We start from the raw sequence: 22,956 nt of genomic DNA on the forward strand, positions 1-22,956 counted from the left end.
ATGAGCTTTGTGTCTCGAATGTGGTGCTAGGAAATGCCTTGGTCGATGTGCATGTCAAATGTGGCGTATTAAGAGGGATAAAGGCCGCCAGCGAAGGGTGTCAAGGGCCGCCCAAAGGGTTTTGTGTGAAGGGAAAAGAAAACAAAGGAGGAGGGCGTGCAGGCAGCGAACGATGGTGTAGAGGGAGAGGGAAATGCTCACGTTGGCCAGCTTAGGCCTCGGACGACTTTGACCATGAAGGCAAAGTTTCTCAGCTGCTCAATGCGCCCCGATTTGGCATCACTCCCTCCATGTTTCGTGTAGCTCGTCGTGCATGCGTGCCACATCATCACCGTGGTTTCACGCGCCTTGTCATGGCGGCGTGACAACGAAAGTGGAACATAGCCTAAAAAAGGGAAGTTAACGACAAGAGAAAAAAAGATTTTGCATGAACAACGAGAAAAGAATACATGAACGAGGGGAGGAGTTAGGTTGAGCAAGAAAGGAAAGGAGGAGGCGGCGAAGAGAAGGGCGGTATCTCCCTCTCTCGACTAAGTTCCCTCACATGACTAAGTGCTCTCTCGACGGATGGCATGAAGCAAAGGGAGAATTGAAAAGGGATTTTCGAGCAAAGAGAAGAAAAGGAGGAAGAAGGAGAAGAGGAGAGCGCTCTTGGCAATCGGGGAGAGCTCTCTTGACAATCAGAGGAGGAAATTTGGAGACTTCTTGAAGGCAAACACAACTCTTGAGGGAAATTGAAGCAGGAAGAACGACATGGAGGAAAACTCCATCATCATCTTCAGCTTAAGTTTTGTTAATCTTGATGATAAGCGTCGCAAAAATACGGAAGTGTAAACTAACTGTTAAATGCAATTCATTTACTCAAGAGAATTTGGAAGAGAGAGAGAAAAGCTTGACGTATCATTGGGGACCAGAAGATGGGTTGGTCCTCTCCCCCCCCCCCAATAAAGAGAATATCATTACTAAGGGAGAATCTTTACAAGCACAGGAATGGGGCAAAAGCTCGTCCTCTATTCTTTCTTTGTTTCTTTTTTACTTCTGACTGAGAGAGTGAGGAAACTACTCTCTGACTACTGAGAGGACTTTCCCTCTGTTGTGAGATTTTGGGAAGCTCTCGCCTATCTTCCACAAAACTCTATGGAAGCTCTCAAAAATGAGAGTCTACCTTCCGTTAACTATGTTCCTTCATGCATAATCATTCCTGCAATAAAAACAAGGGAGAAACACGCAAAATGCATGCAGACATGCTTGCTGTAATTTTCTTCACATAACCTGAAAATGTTACCTGAGCACGTTCCAATGCCGAAATAGGGACCTTTTTCGCGATGAAATCGCACCAAACTTTGTGTACGTATAGTGTAGGTAGAGAAGAACGAGATTCTATGAGTACTTTGCTGAAATTCACCCTAATAGAGGTGATTAGGGTCTGCAAACAGAGAATTTGCAGAACTAGGTGTGAGAGAAAGAGAGTTTTCTTCTACTTTTCGCGATAAATCTTTCCCCAGAGCAACCTATGATAAAGAGAAACCTTGTTTTAGGTGATGGGAGCACAAGTGTTGATTCTTTCAATGGAGAGCTCTAGTGCGTAGAGCACGCTCACTTAAGGGGGGGTAGGTGCACTGGCAACCTGAGAAGAGGGGGAGGGGGTGCTTTTATAAAGCCAGCGAAGACAAGGGGACGCTAGAGGATGGGAGAGGGTGAGAGTGAGACTGACAGAGTCACTTTGCATTGGTAAGTGTTGTCACAAAATGGTGACGTGCTAAGCCAGTGAAGAACGGAGCCACTGTGCTGATCACCGGCAGAGGGGCCTAAACCCTAAGAAGAACAAGTAACAGTAGAAGTAGAAGTCCTACCAACTTATGGGACCTCGTACGATGGGGCCCAAGTGACATAAAGGAAATATAAATAAAGCTGGACGACACACATATAAGGAAGGAATTGCATCGCAGCTGATGACGTGGCAACTGTACTGAAAACCCGAATATCACGTTGGACTGCTGACGTGGCAAACTGTACGGATTTTTGCGTTTTGCGTTGACTGTTGACGCGACAGTTGTATGCTGGCAGCTATTGGGTATTGCTTTTGGACCAGATGCTTTTGAGTTTGAAGGCTTTTCACTGTAAACTGCTTTGGGGTGCAGAGTCGGGAGTACCGGCTTGTATCATGTTGATGCAATATAAAGAAATACTGAAAGGAGTGCCAAGGTTTGGGGCCAATACTCTCTGGGGTGGAATTCCGCCACTTCGTGTCGCGTGTCGTCTTTCTCTCTCTCAGTTCAGTTGTTATTGAAGTGCTAAAAGTCTGTTCAGTCTGTTCTTTTTTATTGGCACGTGGTGCCTGTCTTGTGACAATAGTATCAGAGCATCAGGCGTGCTTTTCTGAAAGCATACCGGTCCTACAAAAGAGTAGACAGAGCAAACCAGAGACTATTGGAATTTTATTTGAAGAACCTTCGTACTCCAGCCCCGGACTTATTAGCCACTCCCACCCTTACTTCATCGCGCATCGCGCATCCGTCTTCATCTCTCTGTCTTACAGGGCATAAGCCATAGAGAACCCAAGACATGGCGTTCATGGATTCAACAAAATATTTGCAGTCTCTGCTTGACGAGCTTCAAGACATTCTTTCGTGGCATCCTCAGCAAAATCTTTTGATGTTGCAAAGTTTTCAACATTTTTTGAATTACATGTTACTCCCTCTGATGCCTCAGGTGGTACCTCCTCCTTCCGACTTCGGTACCAAAAAGTACGAGAGCTTCAAATCGACAACCTTCCTTGCTGTTTGTTCCGATCCGGGGAGTCTTCAGGAATATGGTGCAGCCACCTGACCCTGATCTAGTGCAACCGCCTTTGCCAGCGCCGTTGCCCCCACCTACCACCACCACCGCCACCAGGCTACAATGGTTGGAGCCCATATGGATACCCTTATTATCCATACCCGAGATATGCACCTAACCAACCCAAAGATTTCAGGGATGGCGGCACTACAATCAAATTTTTCACTTTTTCCGGGGTGAAAGATCAAAAGAAACCATTACAATTCTTACAGCAATTCGACAACATCTATGCTTTGGGCAACTATACAGAAGAATCCAAGATTTCTGGAGCAGCGGGATTTCTTAAAGACAATGCTATGCAATGGTGGAGTTCAATCGCGACACAACCGCATGCTCCAAGGACCTGGCAAGCTTTCAAGACAGTTTTTGCACGCAGTTACATGACTTCTATGTTTGAAGTCCGGATTTTGACAGTGGGGCAACTTGAAAATGCTTGCCACAGAAACCATGGACGACTATAACCAAAGGTTTCTCGATGTGTACCTTCCGGTGTCCTTCTTTAAGTTCCTTTCCTTGGAGGACCATCGCGAGCGCTATACCATTGGACTACCATCACCATTGCAGGAATATTGTCTCTCCAAGCAAGGCTTCACCATGCAAGAGCTTATGAACCATGCCACGGTCGACTACAAACTGATGAAGGGAAGCTAGAGTTTACCACAGAAGAACCTCCGGCCACTAACCACAACTCTCACCAACAAAGAACAAATTCTCGAGAGTCTTTGAAAGTCAACCGCAAAGGCCTCGTTTGACACCTCAACAACGAGACACCTTACTACAAGAAGGCCGATGGTTTGGATGCTTTCAAACAGGACATAACTATTTTGGTTGTCCCCAACGCACTCACAGACCAGCGGAACGGACGCTTGTGCCGATGGTCGACAAAAACCCAAGACCATCTCCAGCTAAACGAGCTAAACCGGCCATTGGATTAGTACTTTACATCTATGGCATACGCCTTGAAAGTACAAATGAATTGTGTTGAGCATATGGCAAAGTCAACGGTTTGAAAGCCCTAATTTTCTTTGACCCAGGAGCTACAGAGAACTTCATCCATCCAGAATTCTTGAAGCAAATGCACGTTGATTATGATACAGAGGGTGGAGAAATTGAAGCTGAGCTAGCCACAGGGCAAACTCAAAAAGTGGTACCGCTCATTGGTGCTCTTCTAGTAACTATCCAAGATTATCATGGAAAAGCCGATTTCCAAATTATGAAGTTGGGCAACTGTGACGTTCTCTTGGGCATGCCTTGGCATGACAAGAATGATGCGACTCTCCAGGTTCGGAACCAAACGAACCATCACCGTGATGCAGAAGGGCAAGCCAGTCGTCCTCAAAGTTCGGTTGTCCGAACAAAACCTTGAATGAACTATCTAGTTATTTTTATAGCTAGATACTTAAAACTTTGTTTGAGAAAGTATTGTTTGAAATTTGTTTGAAATGGATAATATCTGTCTTAAACTTGTCTTGGTGCCGATTTGAATTGTCTGACTCTGATTTTATTATTGGTTTCAATGATTGGTGATTTTTACTCCCGGCTAGAGTAGTGAGAAATAATGTTTGAGAATGCTTGTTCATACTCATGGCTCGGACTTGATGGTTATTTACAGGGGGAGTATTAAGAAGTCTGAGCAGTGGTTACTCTCAGCACCTTCAAACGACGCAAACTGCAGTCTGGGGGACGTTTGGTTGTAAAAGGCCTCTATATCTCATGGCCCGGACCTTTTTAGGTTATTTGCGGGAGGAGTGATGAGGGAGTCGTTGAACATCTCATGGCTCGGACCTGGATGATTATTTGCGGGGGGAGTGTTCATCGGCGGCTTTATGTTTCTATGTCTTGTAACATGCATATGTGAGCGTATGTGTTGCATTGTGATGTGCCAATCACAGAATATTCCTAATTGGATCAGATTGCTTGGGTATGTAATTTTAGTGCATCAAGACACCCGCGGAAGATCAGTGCGGTCTGGGTATGATGGCTAATTTTACTACGCCGGAATGTCAAGAGTTCCGATCTGGACGAAAGGACAAGCCACCTCCTTCATCAAAAGAGCCAAAAGGAGAAGCTAACTAAAAAAAAAGAGAGCAAACTGATTGTCCCTCGGAATGACCCTTGGAAATTTTTGAGCTAACTTGAGTTGTTTTGCAGATATGTTGTAATCGCGGACGATTACTTTCTTTCAAGAAAGGGGGATGTCACAAACTGGTGACGTGTCAAGCCACTGAAGAACGGAGCCACTGTGTTGATCACTGGCTGAGGGGCCTTAACCCTAAGAAGAACAAGTAACAGCAGAAGAAGAAGTCCTACCAACTTATGGGAACCCGCTCGATGGGACCCAAATGTCATAAAGGAAATATAAATAAAGCAGGACCACACACGCACAAGGAATTGCATAGCAGCTGATGACGTGGCAACCGTACTGAAAATCCGGATTTCACGCTCGACTGCTGACGTGGCAAACTGTACGAATTTACGCGTTTTGCGTTGACTGCTGACGTGGCAGTTGTACGGATTCTGTGATTTACTTTGCAGCTTTGGGCATTGCTTTTGGATCAGATGCTTTTGAGTTTGAAGGCTTTTCATTGTAAACTGCTTTTGGGGCCTAGGGCCTTTAAATATGAGGCCATGGGCTCATTCTCTGGCAGGCTTCCTGGAGAAGGTGCAGAGTCTGGAGTACCGGCTTGTAGTGTGTTGATGCAATATAAAGAAATACCGAAAGGGGCGCCAAGGTTTGGGGCCAATACTCTCTGGGGTGGAATTCCGCCACTCCGTGCTCTCTCTCTCTCTCTCTCTCTCTCTCTCTCAGTTCAGTTGTTATTGAAGTGCTAAAAGTCTATTCAGTCTGTTCTTTTCTATTGGCACGTGGTGCTTGTCTTGTGACAAGTGGCACACTTAATAAATAACTTAAAAACCATTCAACTTTTACATTTAAAAGTTCATAGGCTATTAATGAAATGTGCAAATTAACTCACAACTGCACACATGTATGCTACTTATGAAAACGTTAGCTGCTCCCCAACACAATGCTGTACCGGCATTGCTCTAGCATTACCTGTTCGCACTTGTCCACCCATTTAGTCCTGTAAGGTGCAGCGGAGTGAATGTTTGAACTTTGCTCAAGATGAGTGCTTCAATCGGTGCTCAAGGTTCCTTTTTATTCTTATGGAAGGGAGAGCCTTCCGTTCTTTAATGAGAGAGTGCAATGGATACGAACAAAGTGAATGGACACTGCGTGAAAGTGTATGAGACTGAGAGATAGAGAGAGAAGAGAATACGACACTAGAGACGTTGTAAAACCCTCCTCCGAAGGCCCCACTCTCGTTGGCGAGAGTGGTCTACTATTGATTGCACAAACTCGTGCAAATGGATGACTGAGAACTGATGCAAGTCTAGGCTATGTCGAGGTCGACGATGGCGATGACGAGATCGACGCTAAGGCTGAAAACTAATGCTACTTCCCTGCTGTCCCAAAAACACTAATGGGCTGAAATCTGCTGGAACCAAAAACGTTGCTTTGGGCTGAATTCTGCTGGCTGAAATCGCTGGTTTAGGCTGTCAAACCGCTGAAAATTCTGCTCATAAAAACGCTGATCTGGTTGGTTCTTAATGGTTGAAATCCTGAGGCTGTGGCGAAGCTGAAAACGCTAGGGTCTGGGAGTCTAGGGCGATGAGGGTCCTGTTGAAAAACGCCAGCAAAGGGGGAACTGTGGCGATGGTGCTGTGGATGAAAAGCGCCAGATGCAGGGAAGTCTTGGCGAGGATGACCTTGATCAAAAACGTTAGATGCTGAGGCTCTTGCTTGGAGGAAAAACACCACCAAGGGGGGATCTTTGCTTGAGAGATAGGGGGGAACCTGTGGGCTGTGTTCTCCTTCCTCTTCTGCCAATTAGTGCTAGCCTAGGTTTTCTTATATACAAACTTACTCAATTTGCTCTACCTACTTTCCAACAAAAGTCACTTAAATTAATAAGTGAAAAATGTCAAAAATAGGAAAAATAGGTTAAATGCACTAGAAAATTCCCCTGAAGGATTCTCATGGATTTTGATGGGAATGCTTATGATCATACTGTGTGCAACCAGAGGATATGCATCTACACCAAGTGCCTGGGCATGCCCGGTCTGCGAACAGACTCAGAAAAGTGCCAGAACACTTGCTAATCTAGACTGACTGGACCGACTGAACCCTTGTCGTGCTGTAGCTTGTCCACGGACGCATAGGGTTGGATGTGTCACGTGACATCCCCTCCTTTTCAAAGTTAGGTACTGGTACCGGACTGTATGGCGTCCAGGGAGATCGCCAATAGCATCCGGAATCTTGGAAGGGACTCTTCGCCAGCCCACTCTGATGTGTGGGTCGTGCGGTACTTGAACTTCATAAAGGTCTGCAACGCTTGCTTCTTTGGGCCGCGACGAAAGCGACACAAAGTCTTCTGAGGTTCCTTCGATGCTTCAACTTCGTCTAGAGTCGTGCTTCTTTCTTCTTCAAGAATCTCCATGGCTGAAAATTCCTGAAACCATTTCCAACACAAAACCATGAACATACCTATTCCATGTAAAGTGACTGGAAAAAATCTTGTCTTCCACAAAGACCGTGCATGCAATGTAGATGAACAAAGAGACTGAGTGCCAAACCGTTCACCACACACACGTTGTCAGGAGTTTTTTGGAGCAAGGGATTGTGCATATGTACATACACATGCATGGTGCATCGAATAAAGGATTGCCCATTTTCAGAGCCAGGTGGTTACGTGGGGCCCACATGTGTACAGGTAGGATAGCATGTACATAGTGCATCAATTTTCACTATTACCAATACCAATGTGTTTTTTCTATAATAATGAGGAGTTGGTAGCGCGTAAAACTTCTCGAGGAAGTTGTCCGCGGGCCGACGACATGAGGTAAGCAGGTGCGTTAGATGGCATCTAGTGGCGTCAGGAGATCGAATGGGGTCAAGACTTGCACGTAGATAAGTACGGACACGACGTGGGTGTTTTCTTGTGATAATTATGCAGAAAGGTCATCATGAGGACCATATTTTGGGGCCACTTCACGTGGTTGCGGGATGCATTATTGAAAAAAGTTGAGTGCCAGGTGTGCGGATGATGCAAAAATGTGAGAACTATGTACTACGAGGTCAATTTTTGGCCTGTTCGGGGTCTGTTTGAGGTCATCTAAAAGGCCAAGGGTGCCTAACTAATAAAGCTAAGTGTGGGAACTGAAAAATCAAAGAGAAGACCAGAAAAAACGTGGAGAGAAGAGGAGGAACAGCCGCAACTGTGTTTTTGCTGTTTTTGGAGTCCGTTTTGGTCTCAAACTGCTCATCCGAGGTCGGATTTGAGCACTTTGATATTGTAGACTAGGGTTTTGGGCCGTTCCGGACGCGATGGTGTTGTCTCATTTCTGAGACTTGACTATACGCGATTTGCATTAGCCTTCGTGAGAGGGTCGATAGCGTGAGGTTTTATTGAGCTGGGGGATTCTCAAATGTGGAGATCCTTTCGGTGATACAGATAGCTGGAGCACCCTTTTCGTGACCTCTCCATAGGCTATGTACTAGTGATTCCTACTCGATGCTCGTGTTCTATTGTTGGCAGTTTATGCATACATTTACAGTCTATATTTTGGGTTCTTACTGCTCTACTTCTTGGGAAACTCTGCCAAAATTTTTCCAAGTTATGATGGCTGGTTTTTTGGTATTTTGAGCCATTTATGTTGTTATGCTGTTGAAATTCTGGCAAAATCAGAGGATAAGTTAGGTGTGCCTTCTTGGGAGCTTCATGGTTGGCTTTAATGGATGATCAAAATAGACCTCAATTCACTCCTTTTCAGTTAACTCAAAGAATCCAGATAAATGTTCACGTGTCCAGGAAGATTTTTTTCCAGTAGCGCATAGTCTTTATGTTCGGGCAAAGAAGATTAAGAGAGATACTGGAATGTCGGTTGCCTGTTGTAATTCCGATGATTAACTATGAAAACTCATTCGATGTGCATGTGTTTTTCCTTATCTAAAGTTGACCTTCATTGAAGTTTCTGGGGATTGGGTCAGTCAAAAGTCTTGGGTTCTTGCACGTGTGTTGGAAGGGGTTCTCAAAGCATCGTAGCTTGGGTAGCCATGGCTTTCTCTTATCCGGAATTTCATGGAAGAAGTGATGAAGATGTTGAAGAATTTTTGGAAAAGATGGAGGTTGCATGCATTAGCAATCAGATTCACGATCCTGCACAGATGTTACGTCTTCTCTAGATTCGTTTGAAGAGTGATGCACGAGTTTGGTCCAAAGCATTCGAAGAGGAGTTGCGTGTGGCTGATCCACCTGTAAGATTGAGTTGGGACAATCTAAGGCATGGATTGGAAGTGGAGTTTGTGAAGACAGAAGATCCTGACAAAGTATAGCAAGAAGGAAGGTGAGCCAGTAGATGCTTACATACATAAGTTTTCATTGGTATGGGAGCGGATGTGCAAGGCCTTAGCACCACAGGTACCCCCACCTGACATGATGAAGGACAGATTCTCGGCTGGTCTTTGGGAGAATATACGTTGGAGAGTGGAGCTAAAGAAACCTAGGACATATGAAGATGCATTGGAGGTCGCAAGGAACAAAGAGTGGAAGCTAAGGAAAATGAGTCAGTTAGGGGTGGAGTCTTTGCCCATGAGGTCTGAATTTCAGCCTATGGACTCTTTACAAGGTCGCATGCCAGGGGTTTATCATGAACCAGTGGTTTCTGTTACTCCTCAAGTTATGCCAGCAGTGGTCACTACAACAGTGCAAGATGATGGGCTAAGGCAAGACAGGAGGCAAGTGATAGATGTAATGAAGAATCTCAGCCTAAACATGCTAAGTCAAGTGGGAAATAATCGAGGTCGAGGGAGGTTTGCAAATCAACCAGGAGGTGAAGAAAGGCCTAGGAATGGTGTTGGACAAAGCAATGGTAGGTTCTGGAGGCAGACACCCACATGTTATAATTACGGAGAGTTGGGCACATCAGCCCGCAATGTGATAAGCCACCAAGGATGGGGGGAGATATGTATCCATTGCCAAGACAGGTGCTAACTAGGTCAAATGATTATGGCATTGAAATTAAGGGAGAGGAAGGAACCAATGGATTAACCCAAGAGGAAAAGGGAAAGACAAAAGTGATAAGTGTAGTCACCTTGGAGAAGGCATTGAAGCTAAAGGATACATTAGTGATGCCTATTGGGAAGACGACTACAGAGGACAAGGAAGGGAGAAGTGTCCCAGGTCCTAGTAAGAAGAAGGGAAAGAGCCATGAAGGCGAGGATGTCAAGGCCAAGAGGAAAAGGAGAGCTCGTCGCAAGTTTCATGTTTCAGACTTTTCACTAGGGGATGGGTAATTAAGCTATGACTTGAAGGAGGATCTGACGAGCAGGAAAGCCAATGTTACTCTTGGGCAGCTTATAGAGATGGTACCTAAGCTAAAGAGACAGTGGAAGAGGATGGTTAACCCAATGGAGAAAGAACCAGAGAGAGGTTCGGTGAAGGTGTTGGCGATGGATGAGCTACCAGACATTTGTCCAATAGTAGATGTGTGGCATAAAAGAAAAAATCTAGGACAAGGTTATGTGGATGGCGGAGCCCAAATATGTGTCATAACACACTCATGCGTTGAAAAGATTGGTCTTACAGTGACTGGGGTGTCAGGCTTCCGGATCAGATTGGCAAACCATCAAAAAGTAAAATGTTTGGGTGTTGTAAAGAGCTTAGAAGTCGAGGTGTATGATGCAAAGGCGGTGGTTGATTTTCATGTGATGCCAGCGGGGTTGGGAGCATATCCTATTATACTGGGTAGACCATGATTACGTACAGTAGGAGTTGTTCAAGATTGGCGACGTGGTACAATTAGCCTCTATGGAAAGACAGGTGCCAAGAAGCTATATAATATGGACACAAGGAAACGATTGGAGGAACTTTATGAAGATGAAGATGAGTCTAGTGATGAAGACTATTCCACAGTGATAGTACTACCAGCTGTGATGAAGATGCTGATGTTGCATTTCTTTTGATGGACAAAGAAATCCAGGAGTTTGGTTTAGTCGCATTTGCAAATGAGGTTGAAGATGAAAGTGAAGGGCCTTATGAAGTGATTGAAGGGCTGATGCAAACCAAGGTTGAGTTGTCAAAGAAGCAGGAATCGATGACACAAGTGATCAGTGGAGACCTCTCAGCTATGGAGAAGGAGATATATATGCACATGCTGGCTAGTTTTCTTGATTTGTTTATTACCTCATATGAAGAGATCAGAGGGTTCGAGGGCGAAGAGATGCATATAGAGCTGAAAGAAGGTGCTAAGCCAGTGCGACAAAGGTTAAGAAGGATGGGTCAAGCGCAAATGGAAGCCTTGTGGGAAGAGGTGGACAAGTTATTGAAGGCAGGGTTCATAGTCCCTGTGGAGACCACAGAATGGGTGAGTCCAGTAGTAGTCAGTTCAAAGAAGGATGGGAAGTGGAGGATTTGTGTAGATTTTAAACCCTTAAATGCAACCACTAAGAAGAACCCATATCCTCTTCCATTCATTGATCAGATCTTGGATTCAGTGGGGCAGGTTATGAGAGGTACACTATGTGTGATGGTTTTTCAGGCTATTTTCAATTGAAGATTGCTCTTAAAGACCACACAAAGACAACTTTTATTACGCCATGGGGTTGCTATTGCTACACAGTATTGCCATTTGGATTGTCAAATGGACCATCTTTCGTTCAAGAGAGAGAAAATTGGGTATTGGAACCATTTATTGGTAGTTGTGTTAAAGCTTTTATGGATGACTTTTGTGTCTACAGCAGTAGGGCTGAGCACCATGAGAAGTTGCAGATGGTATTGGCTCGATATGATGAATGTGGAGGACAACTAAATCCAAAGAAATGTCATTTAGCTCAGCCAAGGGTGAAGTTATTGGGCCATATGGTGTCAGAAAATGGCATTGAGGCTGATCCAGACAAGGTTAAGTCTATAATTCTTCTTCCATCACCTACGAGTACAAAGCAATTGGCAACCTTTATACACAAAGTGAAGTACATGGCACGGTTTATTCCATTGTCTTCACAGCTCCTTTATCCATTGTAGCAAGTGGCAAAGTACGATCCATTGCAATGGGATGACAAGTGTGAAGAAGTGTTTCAAGAGGTGAAAGAGGTGTTAGGGGAGTTGTCAGCCATGCAAGTTCCTGATTGGGAGCAAGTGTTTTATGTAAATTCATCAGTAGGGGATGATGCCATTGGAGCCATGCTATTGAAAAAGGGGAAGGGCAACCATTACATGAGGCCAGTGTATTGTGCAAGTCGAGTGAAGTTGGTAGCAGAGAGAAAATTCTCAGAAGTAGAGCTAGTGATGGCCAGTGTAATATTTGCTTGTCGACGATTTCGTCATTACTTGCTACCACGGCCTTTTGTTTTCTTGACGAGTTATGCCTTTTTGCCACAGTTAATTAATGGCACTAACATGTCAAATGTGGTCAAGAAATGGGTAATTGAGCTGCAAGAGTTTGAGTTCTCTTTTCTAGTGGAAGACAGTACAAGAGCTACTCTAGCTAATTTGTTGACTTACAAGGAGAATCCCCTTCTTGTTAAGGAAGAGGTGGTGGGAAAGGTAGTTGAAGAAGTTCCACAGATCAGCAATGCGCATGTTTTGTTCTTTGATGGCTCATACAAAAAGAGCCATGATGCAGCTTGAGGGGGTATAGCACTTTATGATCCAGAGGGGAAGCTAGTATGCAAGAGAGGGTTCAAATTGGATACACATAGTAACAATGAGGCTGAATATGCAACTTTGGAAGCCGGATTACACATTTGTTTGAAGCATGGGATTAGAAGGTTGAGCATAAAAGGTGATGCCTTGTTAGTTGTGAAGCAAGTGCTGGGTGTGTGGAAGAGCAAGAACACCTCATTGAAGGAAATGTGTTTCAGAATTAAAGGCCTGTTAAAAAAGTTCGAAGCATGGAGCATCAGACACATTAAACGTGCTCTAAATGGAGAGGCATATGAAGCAGCTCAAAGCATGATTGGGGAGCTATTTGTGTTGAGGACCAACTTACCTCTTTATCATGGCCGGGAAAGTTTGCATCAAGAAGAGGAGTTTTTGTTAACAGGAATCATTCCGAAGGACATTCAGAAGTCTAAGAAGTATGGCTTTGTGCGTAGAGCATACAGGTACAAATTGATTGGTGATGTCTTATACATGAAAGGGGCTGATCTCGTGTTGAGACGTGTACCTTGGCGGGAGGAGCTTTATAGAGTGTTGGAAGAGAATCATGAAGGTGCATGTGGCGGACATTTTGCTCTAAAGATCACCTTGCATATGATTTTGCAAGAGGGGTATGTATGGTCTAGTTTGCACAAGGATGTTCACCATTGGTGTAGGTCTTGCAATAGGTGTCAAGCATTTGGAAAGAGAGTGTTGAAGCCAGAGCTACGAAAAACCATTATGGCATTTGATGTGTTTGAAAAGAGGGGGATTGATGCAATAGGCCCGTTACCTATCACAAGAAGGAGCAAAAGCTATATTTTGACTACAGTGGACTATCTCTCTAGATGGGCAGAGGCTATAGCAGTAAAACAGATCACTGCAAAGGATGTGGCAAAATTTGTGTACGATGAAATATGTTGCAAGTTTGGGGTGCCATTGGAGCTACTTTCAGATAAGGGGCCAGGATTTAGAGCTAAACTGTTAGACTTTTTTTTTTTTTTCCGAGAAAAAGATCCTTCTATTAGTTAATGAAAACTGCCCATAGGGCTACATTCACCTCTGCAAGAGAGGGCTACAACAAGCATGATGGGGAGACTCTCCCAATGAAAAAAACAGCATATATACAATGAGGCTAAATCAAGAGATGGGAGGAGGGAAGAGCCGCACAGGTGGACAGTAGTGCCATCTGAGCACCCCCTGGACTATGGTGTAGAAAGGCCCAGGGCGCCAGAGTCAAAGGAAAGCCTCGTGGCGCTCCGCTCCCGCATGCGGTCGGAGCTACCCTGTAGTCCCTCAAGCTGTCCTCTGAGAGTATGGATTAGCTCTAGCCAAAAGTCACGAACAGTCTCTGCTGGTGGCACAGGGCGAGCCTCAAAGATGCGGAAACAGCGGGCCCGCCAGATGAACCAAAGTGTCAGGCCACTGATGAGCTCCCAACACTGCTCTCTCTTACTACACCACTTCTGTGGAGTAAGCTCTATAGCAGGCTGGAGTGTAGGTCGCCCCCCCTGCATCACTATCATCCTGCTGGTGGAAGATAACTCAAACTGAAGTGCCAGCCCCGTGAGTGTGGACCAGGCCGCTGCCCCCCAAGTGTACTGTCGAGCCGTGGAGAGAGCAGGCATCAACCGAGGAACTCGTAGCCACACCTGCTAGGCCGAGGGACAGTCCCAAAGACAATGACGCTGACTCTCCACCAATTGGTCACATGCTGCACATGCGGCCGAGAGACCACTATGCACAAGCCAACTCTCTACTACTGTGGCTCTGTGTGCAACCAACCACTGAAACAAAGTGACGCGCCTCGGCTGTCTGGAGTCCCACAGCCTCTGCCAAAAGGTTGCCAAGAACTCGACTGTGAGGCCCTCCTCCTGCCAATGACGTGCTGCAGCGGGGCGGGCCTCTCTCTGTGCTGCAAGTATATGACGTCCAAGCCGAACAGTGTACTGAAAGCAGGGGACTCCTGGGCGGTCTGCAGAAGAGAAGGGTACCCTCCATAGCCACTCACCAGGATCCCACTGTACTCGTGCCAGTGGACAACGCTCCCAAGCCCATAGCCTCTAGTGTCCAGTCTCAAGAACTGCTTGGTCAGGGTCTATGACGCAAGTCCTCCCACAGATGTCCACAACTCGGATCCTCTGGAAACAGCACTCTGCTACCTGCGGGGCCTCTACTGCAACTCGCTGTAATCGTCCCCCTCCCTGAAGCTCGAAGAACAGGGCCGGGACAGTCTCTGAGCAGGCCCTGACAGAGATGAGAACCTCCAGTCGTGTGAAGGCTCCCATCCACCGGGGTGCTATTGGCTCGAGAGGCGTGAGCCACTCAACTGGAACTGACTCTGAGATGTCCTGACACATGCTCTGCACCCCCCTCATGCCCTGTAGTTGGAAACCCTGCACCTCCTTTGACAAACCTGTGAACTCTAGCCAATCACCTAGAGAGCGCGCTGGACCTGCTGCCATGGGACCCCAAGAAACATGAGGCCGACTCCCAACCAAGTGGCCTCTTTGAGTGCTAACCATGGGGTTCCAGACGAGGGGCTGCTGTAGGCGCTCCTCCGTGCACGTCGGTTGTCTCTGCTCTAGGCCACGTCGTCAGAGCTCCCAAGATCGAAGCAAACTCATAGCGAAGCGGTCCTCCAGTCTCTTGCTCAAACCAACTCGGCGCATCTCTGTAAAGATCCATCTGGTCGAAGGTTGCCAAGGGCCTCCTGACTGAGGCACCTTGGCACGAAGCCTCTGCAGCAAGAACTCCTTCCAGGGCTCCTCTCTTGGAAGAAGTCCTCTGACTACGAACTTCCCAAGAAGGGCTTTGCTCTGCTGTGCTGGATCAATGATCCCAAGCCCTCCCTGAGAACAAGGAAGTGTGATGACCGACCAAGCCACCTTGGCTCGGGCAATCTGAGTGTCATGTCCTGACCAAAGGAAGTTCCTGATCAGCCTCTCTACCTGGCTGATACAAGAACTCGAAAAGATCCAGCAAGAAGTGATGTACCACATAGTCGCCAACAACACCTGGTTGGCAACTACTACTCTACCAGCCAATGAAAGTCGTGCTGAGCTCCAATGTAGCAGCTTTCTCCTGATGGACAGGAGAAGAGGAGCAATCTGCTGCTCGGGGGATAAGTCCAAACCAACCTGACAACCCAATTCCCAAAATTCCTTGTGCTACCTTTTCATCTGGAGTAAGCTTAGGTTTAGCAATTGTGTTAGCCTTACCCTTACGTTCATTTTGAGAGTTCTTTTCTGAGAGACTATTGGAAGATTGGTTAGAAGAGTTACCGTTCTTACAATTCTTACCGTTCTTACCATTCTGAGGGTTATGAGAAGTCTGAGAGGTACTTGTGGAAGTCTTGTTCTCCTTAGGCTTTCCCTTGTTGTGCTTCATCTCCTGTGCGAGAGCAATTGCTATCGCCTTGTTGAGATCGATTGCATTGAAGACTTCTACATCAAACTTGATATATTCGTCTAACCCAAAAAGGAAAGCCTCTTTGCGCTCATCATCCAATTTGCGTAATTGAGTGCCGAGCTACAAAACACGGTTAGAAAAAGACATGACTGGCATACCATGTTGCTTGAGATTGCGCCAATCTTCTTTCAATCGTGCTAGGTATTGAGGAGGCATAAACCGCGCCTTGAGCTTGTCTTGGAAGTCGGCCCAATTGAAGGAAAGGGGCGCGTCTCCGTCGGCTTCCTCTAGGTGCACGGCTAGTTGTGCCTCTTGCCATGCGTGGTACCAATTGATGGCATCAGCGGCAAGGTACATAGCTGCCGTCAAAACCTTGCTATTTCCTGTCTTCTTAGTTGTCGCAAATAAGCATTAAATTGATGCAACCAAGAATGAATAACAGTAGCGTCCATCTTACCATCATACTTACTGAATGTCAACTTCTTGGTGATGGGGTTGTTGGAGTCCGAATCTCGGCTTGCGCCACTTGACGAATCACCAACTTCTTTGGCCAGTTCGGGTTTCGAGGTGAGGACATGTAGTACCAAGTCGTTCATGCGTTGTTCTCTTTGGGCCTCACGCTCTAACTCCAAAGTAACCTTTCTTTCTTCGGCCGCTTCCCTTCTTGCGTTGGCTGCCAAGCGCGCTTGCACAAGCTCACGCTCCATAGTAGCCTTTCTTTCTTCGGCCACTTCCCTTCTTGCGTCGGCCGCCTAGCGAGCTTGCTCCAAGTCGGCCTTTCTTGTCGCTTTTTTTTCTTTCCGTTCCTCGGCCGCCAAGAGTCGCCTCTTGCTTTGCCATCATGTCCATCATTGTCTTGACCAAAGATTCCATGGGGTTTGGTGCAATTCCTGGCGTAGATGGCGAAGGGGGAGGGTCAAGAAAACCTTTCTGTTGCTGAAATTCTTCTTCACTACTTTCTTGCCCATCACTCTCATTGCCCGGTATACATTCCGCTTCGGGTGATGACCATGCACTGAAGTTGTTGATTCTTAAGTTCACGAGGAACTTGGGTTCTTGTGGGTCTTGGGTTCTTGGGTTCTTGAGGGTCTTGAGTTCTTGAGGTTCTTCTTTTGCTTGCAATCTGTGTTAGAGAAGGATCTTCTCTTCATCTCTTCACCCGAGTTCTGCTCTTTTCCGCGGGCGCACCCCTTGGCGGCCTTGCGCTGACACCAAGGTTACTTTTTCCCACCTCACGTCGATTGGCCGGCCGCTAAGTGCACGGTCCGCCTCTCAATGAGTCAAAAGAGGCACAAGGGGAGGCTGGACAAACCCTTATTTCTTGGAATTCTTGTCACTCTTCAAAACACGATTAGGAATCGACACGCCCAAGCGAACTTGGGTTCGTGCGACTGCAACAAGCAAAAAAAAATTATGTGGTTCTTGTGGTTCTTTCCTTGAGTGATACAGAACACTGTCAAAGCTCTGATACCAATGTAACGTGCAACGGAGTGAATGTTTGAACTTTGCTCAAGATGAGTGCTCCGATCGGTGCTCAAGGTTCCTTTTTATTCTTAAGGAAGGGAGAGCCTTCCGTTCTTTAATGAGAGAGTGCAATGGATACAAACAAAGTGAATGGACACTGTGCGTGAAAGTGTATGAAACTGAGAGGTAGAGAGAGAAGAGAACTTGACACCACAGACGTTGTAAAACCCTCCTCCGAAGGCCCCACTCTCATTGGCGAGAGTGGTCTACTATTGATTGCAGTCTAGGCTATGTCGAGGTCGACGACGGCGATGACGAGATCAACGCTAAGGCTGAAAACTGATGCTACTTCCCTGCTGTCCCAAAAACGTTAATGGACTGAAGTTTGCTGGAAACCAAAACGCTGCTTTGGGCTGAATTCTGCTGGCTGAAATCGCTGGTTTAGGCTGTCAAACCGCTGGAAATTCTGCTCATAAAAACGCTGATCTGGTTGGTTCTTAATGGCTGAAATCCTGAGGCTGTGGCGATGCTGAAAACGCTAGGGTCTAGGAGTCTAGGGCGATGAGGGTCCTGTTGAAAAACGCCAGCAAAGGGAGAACTGTGGCGATGGTGCTGTGGATGAAAAATGCTAGATGCTGGGAGGTCTTGGCGAGGATGACCTTGATCAAAAACGCTAGATGCTGAGGTTCTTGCTTGGAGGAAAAACGCCACCAAGGGGGGATCTTGCTTGAGAGAGGGGGGGAACGTGTGGCCTGTGTTCTCCTTCCTCTTCTGCCAATTAGTGCTAGCCTAGGTTTGCTTATATGCAAACTTACTCAATTTGCTCTACCTACTTTCCAACAAAAGTCACTTAAATTAATAAGTGAAAAATGTCAAAAATAAGGAAAATAGGTTAAATGCACTAGAAAATTCCCCTGAAGGGTTCTGATGGATTCTGATGGGAATGCTTATGATCATGTTGTGTGCAACCATAGGATATGCATCTACACTAACTGCTTGGGCATGCACGGTCTGCGAACAGACTCACAAAAGTGCCAGAACACTTGCTAATCTAGACTGACTGGATTGACTGAACCCTTGTTGTGCTGTAGCTTGTCCACGGACACGTAGGGTTGGATGTGTCACATGACAAGTTCGGCACAAACAATTAAAATTAGTTTAACTGACTTATCCTAAGGCCTTAAAAAGTAATCCAGGCCTTAGGATTACTATTCTAAGGACCCCATCTCATTCTTGCGCTCGCACTGACGCGCGTGATTTTCTGAGGTTGAAATCTGAGGCTACTGTCTACCCCTTATTGAAGACCCGGTTTCCCAATCACTAGGGCTTCATGATATTTTTTGCTAGGGTCTCCTTGAGGTGCTCTGGCACAAGTTTGGGCGCACTTGAGGCCCTAGAACTGCTAGTTTCATTTTAATGTGCACACAACTAATTAGATAACTATTTTCTTGTAAATAAATTAGTTATTTACAAAGTCTGACATTGTTACATCCCTCTTGGTTCTAAACAGTTACCTCAATTGTAGAGCGTCAACATAACTATGCAAAATGTCTGGGTAGTCCTTGAGATCGGACTCGGTCATCCACTTTGCATATAAAGGGTGTAATTCTTGAACTTGACTAAATACTTTCGATGTAGTCTTCCGGACTTTAGTTGTCCGTCGGAGTGGTGTATTATCTGCTCTAGTAGAAGGATTTCCTCAGTCTCTTTGACGTCTGGAGGATCTTCTTGTAGTAGAGCCACTAGAAACATTCCACTCGGAGCGTTGGTTTTCATAAGGTTTTTGCTAAGCCAAAACCATGAAAAGAAAAATGTGTCAAAAACTTTCCCCATGGTACTATGGGCCTTGTAAAATCCTTAAGAAGATTGGGAATGTGGTTTACAAACTTGAGCTTCTAGAGAGCTCTCAAGTGCATCCAGCATCTCATCATTCATGCTACCACCCTCCACCCGCGGGGGAACGCAGCTTCTATCTCTTGATGGCTTGGTGGAGGCTATAGAGAAAGAAGCTGAAAAATTATGAGGGTTTAAGGATCCTCATACCGGGCATATGGTATAAAGTGGAAGGAGGTCTAGTTGGGAACGCTATAGTGCTATTACCAAGATAATTCCCTAGTTTGATTTCGAAGATGAAAACTATACGGGGAAAGAAGGAGTTTATTGGTTTGTTGGGGGATTGGGGGGGGGGGGGGGGGGGGGGGGGGGTGTGTGGCGGAGACCCTGGGGACTAAGCTGTTTTGGGCAGGCATGCCACTACTCTATATAACTTGCGAATGGGAGGCATCTCCCATTCCCATCTATCAGCTAGCTTGGAGTTTATGAACCAAATAAAATGCACTTACATGTTTTTGGACTGCAAAAATGGAGGCATTGCTACTACCTAGGGATCAGCTTGTAAATGAACCATGCCAACTTCGCTAACCATCCAGGACACTTGAGTTGCATGTGTTGATGTATGTTACTTTATGCAATATTTGAAGCATGGTTGCAGATGTTAGGACATAATTATATGTGAAATAGATTGAGCAGGGTGAATGATTGGTGCTTTGGCATTGCAATGAGAAATTGCAATGGCTTTACGGTGGTCTGCCATCGCGGTAGTGGGTTGCTACTGAGACCACTACAAATCAGCTTGCAGTGTCACTAATTATATTGAGTCAAATTGTTATGATTCTGAGAATTTGCTGTGCTGCTCTGTGTATGATAGTCCTGCTTCATGTTGTAATTGATATACAAGCTGTGGGTTTACAGGAGAAGGGCTGATCAAGCTCCCACCTGCCACTTTGAGGACGGCGCAGAAGCGCCATGTTCAAGCCTTTGCTCAGGTATGCATACCTAATTATTATCAGGTATCGCTTCATTCTTGTACTGAGTCTTTTTTTTGGTCGGTTGTCTTGGGGTTGTAATGTTGTAGAAAGTGGTTAGTTCAGCTGCCAAGAAGGTAATGATGGTGGATCCCATAGAAGCAAAACGCTTAGCAGTTGAACAAATGAAACAGCTAGAAGCCAAAGCCAAATTTAAGGTAAGGAACAGTCGATCAAGGTCCTGGAACTATTCATAGTTGATTCCTTCACTCGGAAATGTGCAAAGAATGGGCTATCAATTTGAAGTAATGGTATTTTTTAACTTACAAGTGCATCTGTATCTTGATTTTCCAGAGGCAGCGTTCTATCGAAGCAACCAATGGCGGCTGGGCAATGCTGGGCATCACTGGATGTCTTATTATAGAAGGATACACTGGAAAACCTATACTTACACAAGTAAGCCAATGCTGTCAGTCATTTATATTAGATGGAAAGGAAGGATAAGAGGAGGGGAGAATAGGGGAAAGGGCAATTGGGGGACGCTTTTTCTTTGGGTGAGGGTATTCAGTTGACCAAATGGCGAGGTTAATTATACAACATACTGGAGGGAACTAAAGTGGGAGACAGTAATAAGGGTATTTAGCTACTCTTTCAGCAAGGTGGTTCAAAACTGCAAAACAGGAGGAAATTGTGCATATTAATATTTTGACATGTCGCGATTTCAGATCATTTGTCTTCTAGGAGCATTTTTTTGTGGGCAATCTGGCAAGAGTAGAGTAGAGACGGACTTGTATATATTTTTTGTATATAATAATTCAAGTTAAAGTGGTTTGAAATTGCAAAAACAAGAGCAAATGTTTTTTCTTGATGTTGTGATTTATGGCAATTATTTCAAATGACTTGTCCTCAGAACGCATCCTTTTACACTACTATTCTGGCAAATGTAGTGCAGCTAGTTAGCTTAATGATCTGGTATAATAAAATAATTGGTGCTCATAACTTGATTCAATGTTCAGGTTGCAGGCTATCTACATGTGCTTGCAGATATTTTTGACAAATATTTTCCATCTCAGCAACTATGACATGGAAGTTTTATCTTGCTTTAAAAAGGCTGTGGGTAATTAAGCCAATGTGGACAGACTCCTGCTGGTTGTTCTCGAACCTGCATGCACAGGGAAAAGAACCATGTAGATGCATGAGGTTTACAGGTTTGGCAAGGTAAGGAAGGAGAAGAGATCCACGTTGATACCATACAATCCTATCAACTGTATCATAAACTGCAAAATACTCTTGACAATTCTTTGTCATGTAATATATTATTTTGCTTTTAAAAAAAGGGACATATGTGAGAAGTCAGATCTCTTTTTTTGGGCTTTCTTCTCTTGCAATGAGGAGTCATGACTTCATTGTTTAAAGACGCAGAGTCGTGCGACAAATATTTTACAGGCAAAGTTTGTCTTATTGTTGGGGAAGTTTCTTGCATTGAGACCTTTTTTCTATCTTTTTTCTTACTTTTTGTAAGCAGATAATGGCAACTATTTAGCTACCTTCTGTTTGTAGAAAACAGGGAGTGACACACACACACACACACACACACACACACACACACACACACACACACACACACACTTTCTTTTTATAGTAATATCAGATTGAATTACTGATGGGAAACTTCAAAATGAGGAAAACCCATAGAAAACATTACACGCGGTAAATAAAAAACAGTCAAAGTAGAGCTCATAATGGAGGGAGGAGAGCTCATCCAAGTCATGGGAAAATTTAAGAGACTCTCGAAGAAGAGGAACACATAACCTGTTGAAACATGAGAAAACACTCCTTGTATGTTTGGACTTGTAATTTTCAGATAGGTAGCTCATTTCAGCCTTAACCTTTAGGCTTACTTTTGTGTTACCCTCAGATGAGAGATTGTGTTAACTGGTTTGGTCTCATAGGACACATTAGCCTTTTAGAGACGTTAATGTACTCTCTCTCTCTCTCTCTCTCTCTCTCTCTCTCTCTCTCTCTCTCTCTCTCTCTCTGTGTGTGTGTGTGTGTCTGGTAACAGGTCTTTAGTTCCAGATTCTTCAGATAGATCATTGAGCTCTTTTACACCTTGTAGAGTTTCTGACTAGTAGAAGAGAGAACTAAGTGACTTCTCAAGCCTTATTTGTTTGACCATGCAATGGTTTGTTGTTGAGGTATGTGATTCTTTGCCTGTTTTTCTATGCACTCTTCCCAATGATACAAATGGCAAAGTTATACATTTTGATCTTTCAGCAAGAACTCTTTTTGTGGGAACTTGTTTTGTGTTAGATAGGAACAAAACATGGTAGTCTTGCAAGCCAATGTTTCTTATGAAGCTAGAGTTCTTAGATAATTTAATTTCTTTAAAAAACAAAAGCAGAAATTTGAAGCTTCGACAAATTGAATTCTTCCAAAACCAAATTGAAGACAACAAAATCTTTGGATCATTATTTCACATGGTAGTGCCATGGTACTAAGTCCATGGACATGGGAGGAGGGTATCAATGATTGAGAGCACGAGTCATCTGATGTATTCGTTGTAAATTTGGGTGAAAAGTTGTAACCTTGGGACAAAATGTAAATTCGGGTGGGCGTTCTCTTCCCCACCTCGAGACTTGAACCTGGACATTACCCTTGAAAGATACGGAAGTTTGCTTGGTATCTGAATTACAGGTGGATAAAAATTGGGGAAATTTAGTAAGTTTCGGTGCTTGGGTGGT

The 22,956-nt window shown here is 45.0% G+C and overlaps 1 protein-coding gene across 1 annotated transcript in view; it reads left to right on the plus strand.

Annotated features, from left to right (window-relative positions):
• Positions 1-21,587, plus strand: part of LOC147450886 (uncharacterized) — a 40,820-nt gene extending 19,233 nt beyond the window's left edge. The window contains exons 2-5 of the mRNA XM_086520827.1: positions 20,160-20,233; positions 20,323-20,430; positions 20,567-20,668; positions 21,229-21,587. Coding sequence (XP_086376953.1) covers positions 20,160-20,233; positions 20,323-20,430; positions 20,567-20,668; positions 21,229-21,294 — 350 coding nt within the window. The 3' untranslated portion in view covers positions 21,295-21,587. The remainder of the gene's footprint in view (positions 1-20,159; positions 20,234-20,322; positions 20,431-20,566; positions 20,669-21,228) is intronic.
• Positions 21,588-22,956: the final 1,369 nt, after the last annotated feature.

The sequence above is a fragment of the Adiantum capillus-veneris genome, chromosome 9, assembly GCF_014529385.1.
Source record: "Adiantum capillus-veneris isolate H3 chromosome 9, ASM1452938v2, whole genome shotgun sequence".
Lineage (NCBI taxonomy): Eukaryota > Viridiplantae > Streptophyta > Polypodiopsida > Polypodiales > Pteridaceae > Adiantum > Adiantum capillus-veneris.